We start from the raw sequence: 14,864 nt of genomic DNA, 5'->3' as shown, positions 1-14,864 counted from the left end.
GTAACTTCTATAAGTGTCTTAGCACAGAGCCTTTGTTTCATCTTGGTTAGATGATGACCGAATCCTCTCATGGTGTTATGAGGAATAAATTAAGTATATTTATAGTCAGGCACATAATAGGTAACTAACAAACATTCGCTATTATTTTCATTATTTAGAAAACATAAGTAAATAGGTAAAAAGAATCTGCATTTTAAAAGCCTTAACAGGAAACCAGTAAAGCAGTTTTGGTTTAAGTTGTTCCATTGTTCCTAACCAGACCAAGGCATGCCATATCCCATTTATTTGTCAACCTAATTTAGGTTATTTGTACACGGAAACATTAACAGTATTTTTTTTAATTTATTCAACACTTGGGTTTGCACAGTATTAGAAATCTTCGTTTTTCTTTACTGTTCAGAGGGTTCCAAGTTTTCTGAACAGATGGAACAGTCTGTGATATTTCTTCTTACCTTTGCTAGGAGTGAAGACTTTGAAAACACAGCAGTGGCTTCCAGCACAGTCCTCCTGCCCACCCTGCCTCAGGTCTCCTCTGTGATCCCCCTGCCTGCCCTGTCCTGGTTCTCTGGTTTTGGTGGAAAATGCTCAGTGACTTGGTAGTTAATTGTATGTCACTGGTACTGCTAAGACAAAAATGTGGGTATAACAGGAGGAGACAGTGCAGAGCCCAGCTCTGGATGTTGGTTGTTTTCGTTCCTATGAGCTCCTGTGTTTTCTAGACCTCATTTCAGAATCTTCCCTTATGGACAACTACGGCCTCTACCCACAGCCCTCTTAAGCAGCAGTGCCCAGCTTCCTTTCCATCCATGCATCTAAACAAACACTTGGGCCATTGAGCCACACACCCAGCCCAACAACTACCTCTGTTCTAATGCAGCAACTGTTTGTATACTCAGTTTTTGACAGCAATTACCACATACTTTTTTCATCACTGCTTTTGATAGTAACAGCTTTTTGATCACTCAGATAATATATTTGAATGCTTATAAATTTAATATATTCATTGCCGTAGTGTTCTGTTACAAACAATCTAAAATATACCTCAGGGTAGTATTGTTATGTGAGGTAAACATAGATTCCTGTTCTTTTCTTCAATGCAATTATAAACTCCTTGGACCGTGTGTGTTCCAGGTGGATTCAGAGTCCTCCCTTACATGAGTCATACTTAGAGCTTAGTTGGGAAAACCAAATGACTATGGAAGTCAGGTTTTGTATTCTTTCATGGTAGGTTGTGACTAGGAGTTATGTGAGTGAGGACTGTATCAGTGAATAGCTTTTCCCAAAGTGTCATACTGGGGATCATTAAATCTTTTTTTTTTTTTTTTTGGTTTTGGTTTTTCGAGACAGGGTTTCCTCTGTGTAGCTTTGCACCTTTCCTGGGACTCACTTGGTAGCCCAGGCTGGCCTCGCACTCACAGAGATCCGCCTGGCTCTGCCTCCCGAGTGCTGGGATTAAAGGCGTGCGCCACCACCGCCCGGCTTCAGTAAATCATTTTTATTCTCTGCCTTAGCTATCAAGAGAGAGGGCAAAAGTACAGTTGAAGGAAAAGAACCAAGATGGCCCCATTGGAATATTTTTTGGGATGCTTTTGGGGAAATAGGTATAAAGGAGAACTAATTTGCTCTTATGCACCATGGACTTAGGATTAGGAAATACTCTTACATATGTTTGTGCTCAAAGATTTCTGTGTTTTAAGAGTTCTGTTCTGCAGTGCATGGGCTGGGCCTCAGCAGGGGCCAATGGACAGACAGGATTTAGATGAGAAAGAGAGGAGGACATTACTGTTTTTCCAGATGTCTCTTGTGTGCTGTGATCATGATCACATGACTCCCATTTGCGTGCATGTTTATGTCTCCTTATCCTAGTGAGGGTCTTTATTGCTGTGATAAACACCATGACCAGAAGCAACTTGGGAAGGAAAGGGTTCATTTTGCTTACACTTTCAGGTAATAGTTCATTGCTGGGAGAAGTCAGAGAAAGAACTCAAACAGGGAAGAAACCTGGAGGTAGCAGCTGATGCAGAGGCCATGGAGGGAAGCTGCCTACTAGCTTGCTATTCATGGCTTGCTCAGCTTGTTTTCTTATAGAACCCAGGACCACCAGCCCAGGTTGATACTGCCCACAATCAGCTGGGCTCCCGGAACAGTCACTGATAACGACAGTGCTCCACAGGCTTGCCTACAGTCCCATCTCAGAGGGACATTTTCTCAGTCGAGGGTCTCTCCTTTCAGACGACTCAGCTTGTATCAAGTTAACTTAAATTTAGACAGCACAGCCTCCTTGGCAGTCTTTCTCAAATGTTTTATGTGGGTCTTGGTTTTTAGGGGATGAAGATTTTACCAAGGAGATAACAGAGCTATTTGCTCAGCTTCATGTCTCTTCCAGACCAGAGAAACTTGCCAGGGTAAGTTATTCCATTTTGGGGATTTTCATTATTTTGTTTGTAAGATTTTAGTGGGTAGATAGGTGTGGTGGCACATGCCTGTGATCCCACCACTTGGGAGGCTGAGGCAGGTGGATTGCAAGTTCATGGCCAACTTGGGTACTTATATTTATCAAGACCTTGTTTCAAATTAACCCCCCCCCCCCCCCACAACACATATAGTATAATAGATAATGAAAATAAGATTGTAATTTCCTAGCTAGTGAGATTGCCAGCATGGAGGATTTATTCTTGGTAGTTCTAGAAAAGGATTCTACACATTTCCCCTGCCTCCTACTCTCCAGGTTAGTGTGTAGAACCCATATCTGCTTCCCCAGCACGTGTCCCATCCTGACCTGTTTATATGGGATACTTCATTTGTTTGAATGCTTTATCAAGCCTGTAGGACTGGCCATTTAAAGTTGACAGTGCTGACCAGACTTCATGGAACCAGATGTCAAGTGTCCATTGGATGAGGTCTCTGATCAGAGATGATGAGGTGTGGGCCCTGCCCGTTGGACCTGGAGCTCAGCATTGCTGTGGCCAGACAATGACTGACAGTGACTCTGCTAGTGACCATTTAGAATGTGGGAATGAGGAAGTCCCATGGCTGAGCCTGGTCTTGGGTGGTGACTCTGAACTGTCCCCATGGGTTTGGGACAGTCTTGTCAGAGCTCAGAGTGGGCGCTCCCATGTACTCCACTGTCAGCTTTTGAGATACTGCTTGTTATCATGTGTTGCTCCTGTCTCTGCATCCACCTCTCCCGACCCTGAGCAATCCCAGCAGCAGGCAGCAACAGGCGTGTGGTGTTGCTTGGCTGTAGAGCTGCTGGCTGGTTGGAGGCAGCACAGCTGTCTTTCTCCCCTCCCAGCAGGTAGAGAGTGAGAGTCTTTGTGTTGTGTCGCAGTGTGCTGGCCTGGGGAAGATGGTGCGTTCCGGGGGCGTGTGCTCAGCAGTCACTTCTAACACTTAGCCTCCCGGCAGTTCTTGCATCACCACCGCTGAAATTCCCGACATCAATGGCCCAAGGGAGGAAAGACTTATTTTAGCTGATGTTTTCAGAGGACCACAGGATCTCAGTGGGGAAGGCATGGTAGTTCAGCCCTGACCAGGAGTGTGAGGTGGTGGCTGTTCTTATGGCAGTCTAGGCCCCACCTCTGAAAGGCTTCATGGCCCTCCAGCATAGTTCCACCAGCTGTGAACTGGGTTCCAAATATGAGCCCTTAGGGGACATTTCAGATTCAAAGCATGACATTGCTGATAGCATATTAGAAACAACATCAAACCAAGAAAAAGGGTGAAAAAAAAAAAAAAACCAGTACAAAACATTACTGTGCACTCACTAGTGTTGACACACTACTTCTCTTGCACAGGTACTTTCTCTGTCTTCAGATGCCCCTTGTTGTTCTCGTAGCTGTTGGAGGATAGGTAGGAAGATGTGGCTGTCCCTTTGCATAACCATAGTACAGTTGTCACTTCAGCATATTTAACATCAACAGCAGACTTGGAGTTCATCGTTCTCCATATGTGTCAGCTGACTGTCTTAGTCACTGTCCTATTGCTGTGAAGAGACACCATGACCATGGCAATTCTTACAAAAGAAGTCCTTTAATTGGGGGCCTGCTTATCGTCTCAGAGGCCATTATTGTCATGGCAGGGGGCATGGTGCCACACATGGTGCTGGAGCAGTGGCTGAGAGCTACGTCCTGATCCAAAGGCAGCAGACAGAGAAACTGGGCCAGGGATCCTCTAGTCTCTGGCTCACCAGTGCTGGATTACAGGCATGGATTGCTGTGTCTGGCTTTTGCCAACTTAAAGCTTAATCAGCTCCCTAGCGTGTGCCCCCCCTCCCATTTTTTTGGGTCGGGGGAGACAGAGAGGTTACTATTTAAGTAATGGTAAGGGCGGGTTTATTTAGAACTAGATTGGATTGTTCCTGTAGGTTCTTTGGGAGTAGTCCTCTTTTAAAGAGGAAGGAAAGAACCCTGAAACAAATGGATGGATATCAGGTTCTCTTCAACTGGTTGTGGTACTACCTGAGTCCCTTAGAGGCTCAAGTCCAGTGACATGACCAAGGTCATTTGTGGTCTCTCTTGTTTGACTCAGCTTTCAGTGCATTTTTTGTATCTGTATAAAATTAATTAAGTGGGTGCCTTCATTCAAGGGAAGTTACTTTTCTGTCACTGTGATAAACACCTTGACCAAAAGCAACTCAGGAAGGAAAGGGTGTTACATTCCATCACTGAAGGAAGTGATGGCAGGAACCTGCAGGCAGGGACTGACTTCAGACTCTGTGACCAAAAGCAACTCAGGAAGGAAAGGGTGTTACATTCCATCACCAAAGGAAGTGATGGCAGGAACCTGCAGGCAGGGACTGACTTCAGACTCCGTGGAGGAACCGTGTTTCCTGACTTAGTCCCCCTAGCCTGCTCAGCCTGCCTGACTATACAGCCTGGGGCCACTGGCCCGGGGGGTGACACCACACACAGTAAGTTGGGCTCTCCCACATCAATTATTAATCAGGACAACCCCTCAGGCTATCTACAGGCCAGTCTTCTGGGGCATTTCTCAATTAAGATTCTCTCTTCCCAGATGTGTCTAGGTTTGTGTCAAGTTGACCAAACCTAACCAGCACAGGCATCAAAGTGCTTCCTCTACAAATGATAAAAACCCAAGTGAAGTGGTATAAAGAGAGGACACAGTAGCCAACGAAGCTAGAACATCGAGGAGCAGTATTGCTTCAGGCATGGCGCTGTGAGGAGCCTGTCCCTTGGGCTCTGCTGTTTTTCCTTGGCTTTGTTGAAGGACACTTTTGTACATGGTGTTGAGGGACCACTGACAGCTTTGGGCTGGTGGCTTAGCTTCCCTAGTAACTTTACTGATACTGTGTGAGTCCATTGACCCCACTGGATCACTTTCTTGTCCACAAACCAGTCATTGAGGGGACATAGGGATTGATTGTTCTTGTAGCTATTGGAATCATTTGCTAACTGTAGGCAAGACTCATCGAGAATACATAAACCGAGAAGAATCTAGAACCCAAAGCAGTATGCTACAAAAAGAAGGGAGGTAGAGGTAGAGGGACACACATGCCAGAACTAGGTTTGCAAACCAAATAGACGTTCTACCACTGACCTTCAGTGTGCATTCTAGTTAGGAGACTAAGATAGTTGGTTTCAGTGTCAGAAGACCAGAAGGTAAGCACTGAATTTAAGTGGTATTCTGGGATTGTGGAAATTCAGAGAAGGGTTGCTTGGGTGCCTTGTCTCCTGGAAGGTCTCTGGAAATTATGTGGAGGAGGTGATGTTTGGGTGAAGGGCTGGGAGAAAACAGATGTAGTTACAGGTCATCTTACTGGACCACACAGTGAGAAGTGAGATTGAAAAGTAGTTAGATCATGTGATGGAATGTGATCTAGTTGATGGGGGACCACACACCAAAAGAGGTGTATTAGTTACTATTCTAGTGCTGTGACCAAACACTGTGACCAAGGCACCTATTAAAAGATAGCATTTAATTAGGGGCTCACTTACTCACAGTTTCAGAGTTAGTCCATGACCATCATGGCGGGGAGTATGGTGGCAGGCAGGCAGGTATGGCACCTGGACACACGCGCGTGTACACACACACACACACACACACACACCATGGACCTGGTGTGGGCTTTTGAAACACCCCCCCACACACACCCCCCCAGTGACATACCTCCTCCTACAGGGCCATATCTCCTAATCCTTCCCAAGCAGTTCCACTGACTGCTGACTAAGCATTCAAACACATGTGCCTATGGGTCTGTTCTCATTCAAGCCATCACAAGGGAAATGGTTGGCCCTGTATGGTAGGCAGATCACTGACAGCATTCTGACTGAAAATAAATTGAAGATGAGCTGCACCGGAAGCAATAGACTAGTCATGATGTGGCTCTGAATGCTAATGATGGTAACAGAGGAGGAAGGTGGGGGCAGATTGGAGAAGAATCTTGTGCAAAATCAGACCATCAGAAAAATCCTGGTTGACTCTCATACTTTTGCTTGAGTCCTTAGATTGGTACCTCTAAAGTTTGGCTAATGAAAGGATCGATTAGGGATAGGAAAATAAAACTATTACATTTCCTTTACATGCTGTATGTGGAGTAGTTGCAGAACTTCAGTAAGTGTCTAACAAGCATTTAGGGTGCTTTGATTTTCCAGAGGAAGAAGTTAAGATTGGAAATAATGATCTAGGCAGAAGCAGTAGTAGGGTGAGTGGGGTGAGATCTGTAGAGTATAGGCAGGCCAGCAAGATCAGTATTACACTGATCTTGTAGACTGAGAGACAGTGACTGTGAGGGTGGGTGAAAAACTAGAAGATCATGTTAAAACAAACAAACAACAAAAACAGAAAAACTCAGAAAAGTTCATTGTCAGGAGAAAGGAAAATTATGGAATTTGTATGGAGTGACAATCTTCACATAGTAAGTCAGTGAATTATTACATGCAGCTGGGCGTGTCTGACATTGGCTGTGCTTTAAACATGCAGGCACAAATGAGAATGAATGTAGAGCCGATTTTATGAATTTTAAGAATGGTTGAGGTTGTAGATGATGAGCAGAAGTCTTTGGTGTAAGCAGGATTGAGTAAGGGATGTGGAGGACTCTCTGGGCTGGGGGCAGCGCTTTACAACTTAACCTGGCTTCCAGCTTTAGAAGCACAGACCTGTGGACACGTCTGCTCTGTCTTCAGATGCATATGCTCTGCCTAACATAAACACAGGGAGCCACTGGACAGGGTTCAGTGTACGAGTTTGTGTCTAGTAAGACAAGAACTTAAAAGTCACATGGTCTGCTCTGGTGAGAAGAGCTGGTCCTCAGGGTGCTGATGTAGTCCTGGTAAGAACTGCATTGAACTGTTGGATTATCTTCCTTACTTAGGCAAGAAATACAGCATACGAATGGATCAGGACATCTCTGGCTAACCCAGTAGCAGAGAAAGAAGAAGGGGAAAATCAGTTGGAGACAGAAAATACTGAGGAAGCCAAACAAACTTCAGTAGAGGTAAGCAAAGCAACTAAGCTCTTTTAAACAAAGATAAAATTTCGGGCTGACGGATGGCTCAGTGGTAAAGTGCTGCTGCCCAAGCACTGGGATCTGAACGTGGGTTCCCAGCGTCCACATACAAGGCTGGGTGTGCTGTCACAGTTGCAGCACTGGAGGATGTGGAGTGTGAGGGCAGGGAGATTCTCCTGGATCTCATTGGCCGGCCCGTCTACCTGTAACATTAATCTCCAAGTTCAGTGATAGACTCTGTCACCAAAATAAAGTGGAGAGTGACAGAGGAAGGCATTGGCCATGGGCCTCTAACCGCCCCCCCCCCCCAGGTGAGTGCATAGCCCCCCTCCCCACTAAGATAGAAGTCGACATTGCAGTTTATTTTGTTATGCTGGGATCAGTAATTTCAACATTAGGATTCAGGATGGTATCATTTTAGTTCCAGACTGTAGGACAGGAATGATGAAAAATGGGAAGTGAAGGAGGGAGGAAGGGAACTTGGCTGTAACTCAGATTAAGCTGCCAGACACTTATCTCAGTCCTTTGGCCAGACTTAGTTACGTGGTCCCAGCCCACTGTGCAGGAGCCTGCTGTAGGTAGGAGCCCGGCTGTGAAAGGTGCTGTACAGTGGAAGAAGAGCAGGTCTCTTCAACAGTGGCCTTTCGTCGTTTCTGCTTGGAAAGTTCCAAGTTCTTCAGTGTGAGAAGCAAGGTGCTTTCATCTCCACTTAGAGTGACAAACAGCAATAATAATACTGTTTCTTTGTTTGATTTTTAGGATATCCATGCGTTTGCAATCCGGAGCTTAGCAGAATTGACTGCCTGCTCCATTGAACTGTTCCACAAAACAGCGGCCTTGGTTTTGCATGGCCAGAAGCAGGAGGTGACAGCCTTGGAGAGGAGCCAGACACTCTCCCAGTAAGTACAGTGCAGTCTGCATCTCTCACAGGGAGACTGCTGAGAGGCTTTTCTTGCTCCTTCTAGCTTTTAGAAACTTGCTTTTTAACAAGGTTCTGTTCCCATTGCACATGGGTATATGTTTAGGATCAAAACATATTGAGCAAGCACAAGTCTACATATGAACCTGCCCATTTCATTAACGGATCTGTCCTCTGAAAACTGTTTCTTTGCAGATTGTTAGTCTCAGTAGGAGGGGAACTTGGCACAAGTAACAACAGAAAGTAGTCCTCAGCACTCTAGCTCTTAATTACAGTTGTTAGTTACCAGTGTGCACTGTATGCCAGGCGCCATGCTAAGGGATTAATTTGTGTTAACTATGATTTTTACAGCAGCACAACTTTGCAAATGGAGGTGCTGTGGACCTTGGGCAGTTAAGGGAGGCTGCCCAAGCCTGACACATATTTTTTTTTCTTTTTGCTGATTTTGAACAAACATATTTCAAAGTAGTAAAATGTGGATAATTCCAGTAGGAAAGATAAACTTAAGCTTAGTAGTTTCTAGATCTAAATAGACATTCTTTTGTATGTGTGTGTGTGTGAAAGAGAGAGAGACACACACACACACATACACACAGAGTGTGTGTCTTGGTATGTAGCCTAAGCCAGCCTCAATTTCACAATCCCCTACTTTCTGAGTGCTGAAATTAGACACCTGGCCATTCACTTGACGTAAAGAAGTTAGATGGCCATCTGAGAGTCTAGTGTGATTCTCCAGCTCTCCCCAGCTACAGCATCCTTGCTGCCTTACAGGGTTCCTAGTGTTGTCTGGAGCATCCTTGAGGATGAAGGACACAGACCCAATTGTGTGGAAGAGTGGCCATTCCTGCAGCTTGGAATGCCCTTTTATGCCCGCCTCATTCCTTAACCATCTACTTCTTGCCACCTCAGGCATCCCCTCACCTCACAGTCTAAAACAGCTTCTCCCATCATTCTCTGATCCTCTGTTCAGCTTTATTGTAGCTCATCTCACCTTCTGTAATGTGTGTTTATGTTTCCATATACAAATTTTGTGCATATGTGTGCGTGTGTGTGTGTGTGTGTGTGTGTGTGTGTGTGTGTGTGTGTGTATGTGTTTGTGTGTAATCTCACTCTTGATTGGCCAGTAGGTTAAAACCTGTGAGAGCTGGAGCTCTCCTCCTCACTGTTGTGGCCCACAGAGGATTTTCCATAGGTATTTTCTGAGTGAGTGCATGCTGAGCTCTATTTCTTTTCTTCTGGTGGGAGTTAAGGTTGGTGTTTGGTGCTAACCTCAGCAGCACTGACTGCTGCCTTTTCTCATGGGGAAGTAGACAGGCTTCGTAGGGAAAGCTCTCTTAGTCAGTGTGGCCTTATTTAGGAGGAGATGGTTGTATTCACCTACTGAAAGATGCCCCTGAGAGCAAAAAGGGGTACCCTGTGAACAGTCATATAGGATAAGGCCAATAGACACCCAAATGTGAGGGTCTAAGCAGACTTTTAGTTCTAGGACGTCTTGTAACTAATCTTTTGAAGCTGACAGTTACTTGTAAGCTGAGTGACAGTGGCCAGGTTGCTTCACTTTCTTTAGTTTCATTGTTTTCCCAGCATTTTGGGGGCAGAGGCAGATGGATCTCTGAGTTTGAGACCAGCCTGGTGTCCATAGTTCCAGGACATCCAGAGTTACATAGAGAGACCCTATCTCAAAGTCAGAACAAAACAAAAAAAAAAAAAAACCCAAGCCAATAATGTCAGTGCCTGTCTAGCTTAGAGTGGTGTTGAGAGAGTAAAGGAGTCAATACATAAGGAGACTATGCCAGTGTTTGAGCACTGGGGCATTATCACACTAGGTGTGGAAGAGCCGAGAAAACAAATGCAGGGGAGAGATGAGCAAGGGCAGGGAGCTGTCTTCACAACTCAGGCTGGAGGGACTTGGGCAAGAAGGAAGGGAGCTAGAAAATAGAGGGGCTGCCCTTCATGGACTGGAGCCTGGGAGAGGAAGGTCGGTTCACAAGTCGTGATGAGGAAGAACAGCATGGCTTCCAGTGCAGAATCAGAGAGCTCATTCCCCCAAGAAGCATCCCTTGTAGGAAAAGGCAGGTAAGGGTCTGTCTGTAGCAGGAAGAAATGGGCACTGATTAGCACTTACTATCCTCCCTCCAAGTATGCTGATGGCCACGGAACCCAAGATGGAGTCCAGAAAAAGTGGCAGCGTCACTCTGTCTCTTAAGTGTGTCACTTTAGGATTGTGTATTTCATACTGAAACACTAGGAGAGAAAGGGGTGTTTACCCCTTAAAGGCTTCTTTCTCCATTGTTCTTAGGAGTGACCTGTTTCGTTTATTAAAGGAGTAGAAAGAGAAAGAAGAAGAGCAGGACTCTTCTGACATGTTCTTCTCTCCAGGGTGACAGTCGTGCTGTGTAAAGACCTGGGCTCTCTGTCTAAAGAGTTCACCACCTGCCTCACCACTGCTGGGGTAAGAGTTTCTGCCTCGTGGGGCTAATGGCTGAATGGTTGATATAATTTACACACCATAAAGTTCGCATGTTTCAGGGCACAAGTTGATGGTTGTTAGTACATGTATTTACAGAGATGTATAGTTGTTACAGAATTGGATTTTAGGACATTTCATCACTGCCCCTGAGTGTTCCACACAGTAGCACTCCCCATTTCCTTCTCCACACTCCCTAACCCTAGACAATGATGCTGCATTTCTTTCTCCATAAAACTTTCCTATGCTGGACATCTTGTGTCAATGAGATCACACATGTATGTTTTGTTAGATTAGCATGGTAGTTTTGAAGTTGGTCTTGTTTTAGCATGTGTTAGTACTTCTTGTTTTTTTATTAATGCTTTATTTTATGGCTGAGTATACCACGTTTTATCTTTTTCAGTTCATAGACGTTTGGACTATTCCTATTTGTGATTATTGTGAATGAGTTGTCATGAACATGGTGTGAGCTGTTGTGTGAACATGGTTTCACTTCTCTTGGGTAGAATACTAGATGCAGAATTGCAGGGCTTTCTAGGTGAGATAGTAAATGTCAGATTGCTTCCAAAGTGGCTCCATAATTTTACATTCTTACCAGCGATGTATGGCATGCCAGTCTTCCTGCAGCTTCACCAGTGTTAGCTGTGGTTTCTTTGTGGTTTTCAGTGTGTTGGTGAGTGTGAAGTTGTGCCTCACTGCTGACTAGATTTGCACTTCTCTAGTGTCTAATGACACTGAGGGTCTTTCCCCACACTTCTCGGGCCGCTTGTGTGGTTTTAGGGAGATGTCTGATGCAGTAACTAATTGGGTTGTTTGGTTTTATTACTGACATGTTGGAACTTCTTGTGTCTTACAGATGTCAGTTTCTTGTCAGGTATGTGATAGACACAGACTCTCCCTCAGTATGTGGGTTGTTTTATTTTTTGCTTGTTTACTTTTGCAGTGCTGGGGATCAAACCCAGGGACTTACACATGCATGGCAAATACTCTACCACTGAGTTACAGGCCTATCTTTTGGGTTTTTGACACAGGATCTGTGTATCCCAGGCTGGCCTTGAACTTGGTATCCTCTTGCCTTTGCTTCCTGACTGTTAGAATTACAGGTGTGCGCCACCATATCTGGGTTCCTGTTTGATTTTCTTGATAGTATCTTATGCATAGTTTAAAAATTTCAACAGAAGTCTATATTCAGTGGTATTCATCAGCACATACAGTTTTGGTGTTTTAACTGAGAAAGCATCAACTAACCCAAGATCAACTTTGAGTTTTCTTTGATGAGCGTTGAGCTCTTATGTCTGTGATGAATGTTGAGTTAATCTGTGTGTGTGGTGTGAGGGGCAGGGTACAGCTTCATTGGTTTGCATTCTTCTGTCTCATGCACCACTGTAAAAATTATCCCTTCCCCCCACTGAAGTCTTTGTCCCCTTGCCAGAGGTCATAAGACCCTAGACACACAGTTTTGTTTCTTAGTCTTTATTTGAGTGCCATGGATTGTGCTCTGGTGGTTTGCGTGAGGAATGCCCGCCATAGACTCATATGTTTGACTGTTTGGTCCCAGTGCTGTTGGGAAGGTCATGGAGTTTATAGGATGTTGAGCCTTGCTGGAGAAAGTATGTCACTGGAAGTGGGCTTATAGAGTTTGTAGCCTTGCTGTTCACTTTCTTTTTCCTTTGTGTTGCTGACAGTGTTTCAGCCAGTCTCCTGCTCTGGCTGTCTGCTACTCTGTCTGCTCCACCTTCGTGGTCTAAGATTACTAAGGTTGATGAGTGATGTGGAAGGTGATCGGGAAACCAATGATCACGGAGTGAGAGACCAAGAGCACGAAAGTGGAGAAAATAACTCCACAGTGTTCTTCAAATCATGTCTTGCTGGCAGAGTTGCTATGGGGCCCGAAATTTAGCAAAATTGTAGCTCAAATGAATCCTAAAGCTGGAGTTTGGACTTTTTCTCTTTGGAATATGCTAGATTGTAGCTTCTCTTCCCTCCTAGTGTTTTCTTTAAAGGAGCTGCTAGGTTTTCTGAAGCTAGTTTAATGGAGTCACTTTGTGTTCTGTGAAGGCACTTTAAGATAGCTAGTCAGCGACAAAGTACTGCTGATGTGTTCGGTTGAAAATGTTTGCATGAAACGAGAGTCACAAGAGGCCTCTCTTCCAAACAGTTGAGGTGGTTGACTGTGCTTGCTTTAAAATTGTTCTGAAGTTTTTAGTCAGGGTCCGACTGCCCTTCTAAGATGCAGATGCCTTTCTTCTTCTGGGTTATCTGCGTGCGTATTTCATTGTTTTAATTTTTTTGAGTGCACTGTCTTGGTTTCTTTTCCTGCTGCTGTGATAGACTATTGTGACCAACACAGTCGAAGGGAAAGTTACGGGATGACGTCCACCCTGGTGGGGAGGTCAAGCAGCAGGGCTAGAAGCTGCTGGTCACATTGTCTGTGGTCAAGAGGAGAGAGCAGCAGATGCGTGTGCGCTGGTGTGCATCCTGCACTCCACTTCAGCTGAGGGAGTGGCCCCCCCAGCAGTCTCTTAACCCAGTCTAGATAACCCCTCGCAGGCATGCTCAGAGGCCCATCTCCTGGCTGATTCTGGAGTCTGTCAAGTTAACAGTACTAGCCCTCATGTGTACAAATTCACCCCCATTTTTCTCTCTTGTCCCTCCTAGTGCTGGTTGATCACCCGTCCCTTAAATAGTCCTGCATACTGCTCTCCCTCCCAATCTGTTCTCCACACGCACAGAGATATGATGTCACTCTGGATTCCACCTATTCTACTCAACGTGAGGATGTTCTAGAGAGCATCACCTCTCCTGCTAAGGACACTCATTTCTTTTTTTGCCCGAATACAATTCATTTTGTGTTTACACCATTCAGAATGAAGGTTTTTAAAGAGCTGATGAAAGACCACGGGGTTGGTGAGGTAGCTCGGGGCGAAGGCACTGACTCAGCAAACCCGATGATCTGAGTTCAGGGTCCAGGACCAAGGCAGAAGGAGGGAACTGACTCCTGAACACTGTCCTCTGCCCTCCACACTCATGCTGTGCCTCGTGTGGACCTCGAGAGCAGGCACATGTGCGCACACACGCACACACACACACACACACACACACACACACACACAGTCAACACACTCACACACCAAGGAACATTAACAGCAGCAATCCCCTCAAAACTGCAAAGCAGTATGTTCTCAATTTGGTAGTGTAGAAAGGTAGAGAAAAGAAGTTTACAGCACTTAAAGTTTCTTTCCAGAGATGACACTTTGCCCTTCCTTGGTCGAGATGTTCTGTGCCTTTGTTTATCTATGTGTGTTTCAAGGTGGGAATCTGTTCTGCTTGTTGTTTTCTTAAGGTGTACTGTGACAAAACTGTCTCCTTTATTCCAGGTCAGAGAAAAGGTGGACGTTCTTAATCCATTAATCACCGCAGTGTTTCTAGAGGTGAGTAGTAATGGTTTTTACATCTCTGACTCCTAAGACATCCTGCATTAATTTATTACCTCCTTAGTTTTTGTTTTTTACAAATCAGATTGCAGTTTAGCCCTACAGGGACAGATATGACTAATTGCTGTTTATTTGATGTAACTTCCCTGCTCAGTATTTGGAAGGTGTAACAAAGCTGCAGGGTAAACTTGGATGGAAGAGGCCATAGGCTATCATTACTCAGTCCCTACCCCTTGACAGCTTAATGCACAATTCTCAGTAATGAAACACCTTCTGGAGACCAGCTGCTGAGCACCAGGGACTGACACTCACTCAGACAAGCATTGCTTCCTGAAGGGCTGGGCCTTGTGCAGAGATGTTAGAAGACAAAGCATGTGGCCATTTCCGAGGAAGAAGTCCTCTGTTTTGACAGAGTCCCACTCGAGCATGCATTCCTTGTCAGTCTGTGAGCATCAGCACCGTAGGGTTAAGTCTCCAGAAGGGGGGCCTGGAGAGATGGCTCAGCAGTCACAAGCACTGGCTACTCTTCAGAGGCCCTAGGGTGTAATTCCCAGCACCTGCATGGCAGCTCACAAC

General features: G+C 45.2%; 1 protein-coding gene across 3 annotated transcripts in view; it reads left to right on the top strand.

The window, feature by feature from the left end:
* Positions 1-14,864, top strand: part of Fam114a2 (family with sequence similarity 114 member A2) — a 34,531-nt gene that overhangs the window by 16,941 nt on the left and 2,726 nt on the right. For 2 of the 3 annotated variants that reach the window (XM_059270599.1, XM_059270600.1), the window contains exons 9-13: positions 2,326-2,405; positions 7,334-7,456; positions 8,228-8,367; positions 10,767-10,839; positions 14,232-14,285. In XM_059270599.1, the coding sequence (XP_059126582.1) occupies positions 2,326-2,405; positions 7,334-7,456; positions 8,228-8,367; positions 10,767-10,839; positions 14,232-14,285 (470 nt within the window). Of the gene's footprint in view, positions 1-2,325; positions 2,406-7,333; positions 7,457-8,227; positions 8,368-10,711; positions 10,840-14,231; positions 14,287-14,864 lie in introns of those variants that run through there. The other variant, XR_009380623.1, reaches the window with a different exon arrangement.

Source organism: Peromyscus eremicus, chromosome 8a, assembly GCF_949786415.1.
Source record: "Peromyscus eremicus chromosome 8a, PerEre_H2_v1, whole genome shotgun sequence".
NCBI lineage: Eukaryota > Metazoa > Chordata > Mammalia > Rodentia > Cricetidae > Peromyscus > Peromyscus eremicus.
The sequence above is the reverse complement of the archived record's forward strand: the minus strand, read 5'-3'. Positions and strand labels throughout refer to the sequence as shown.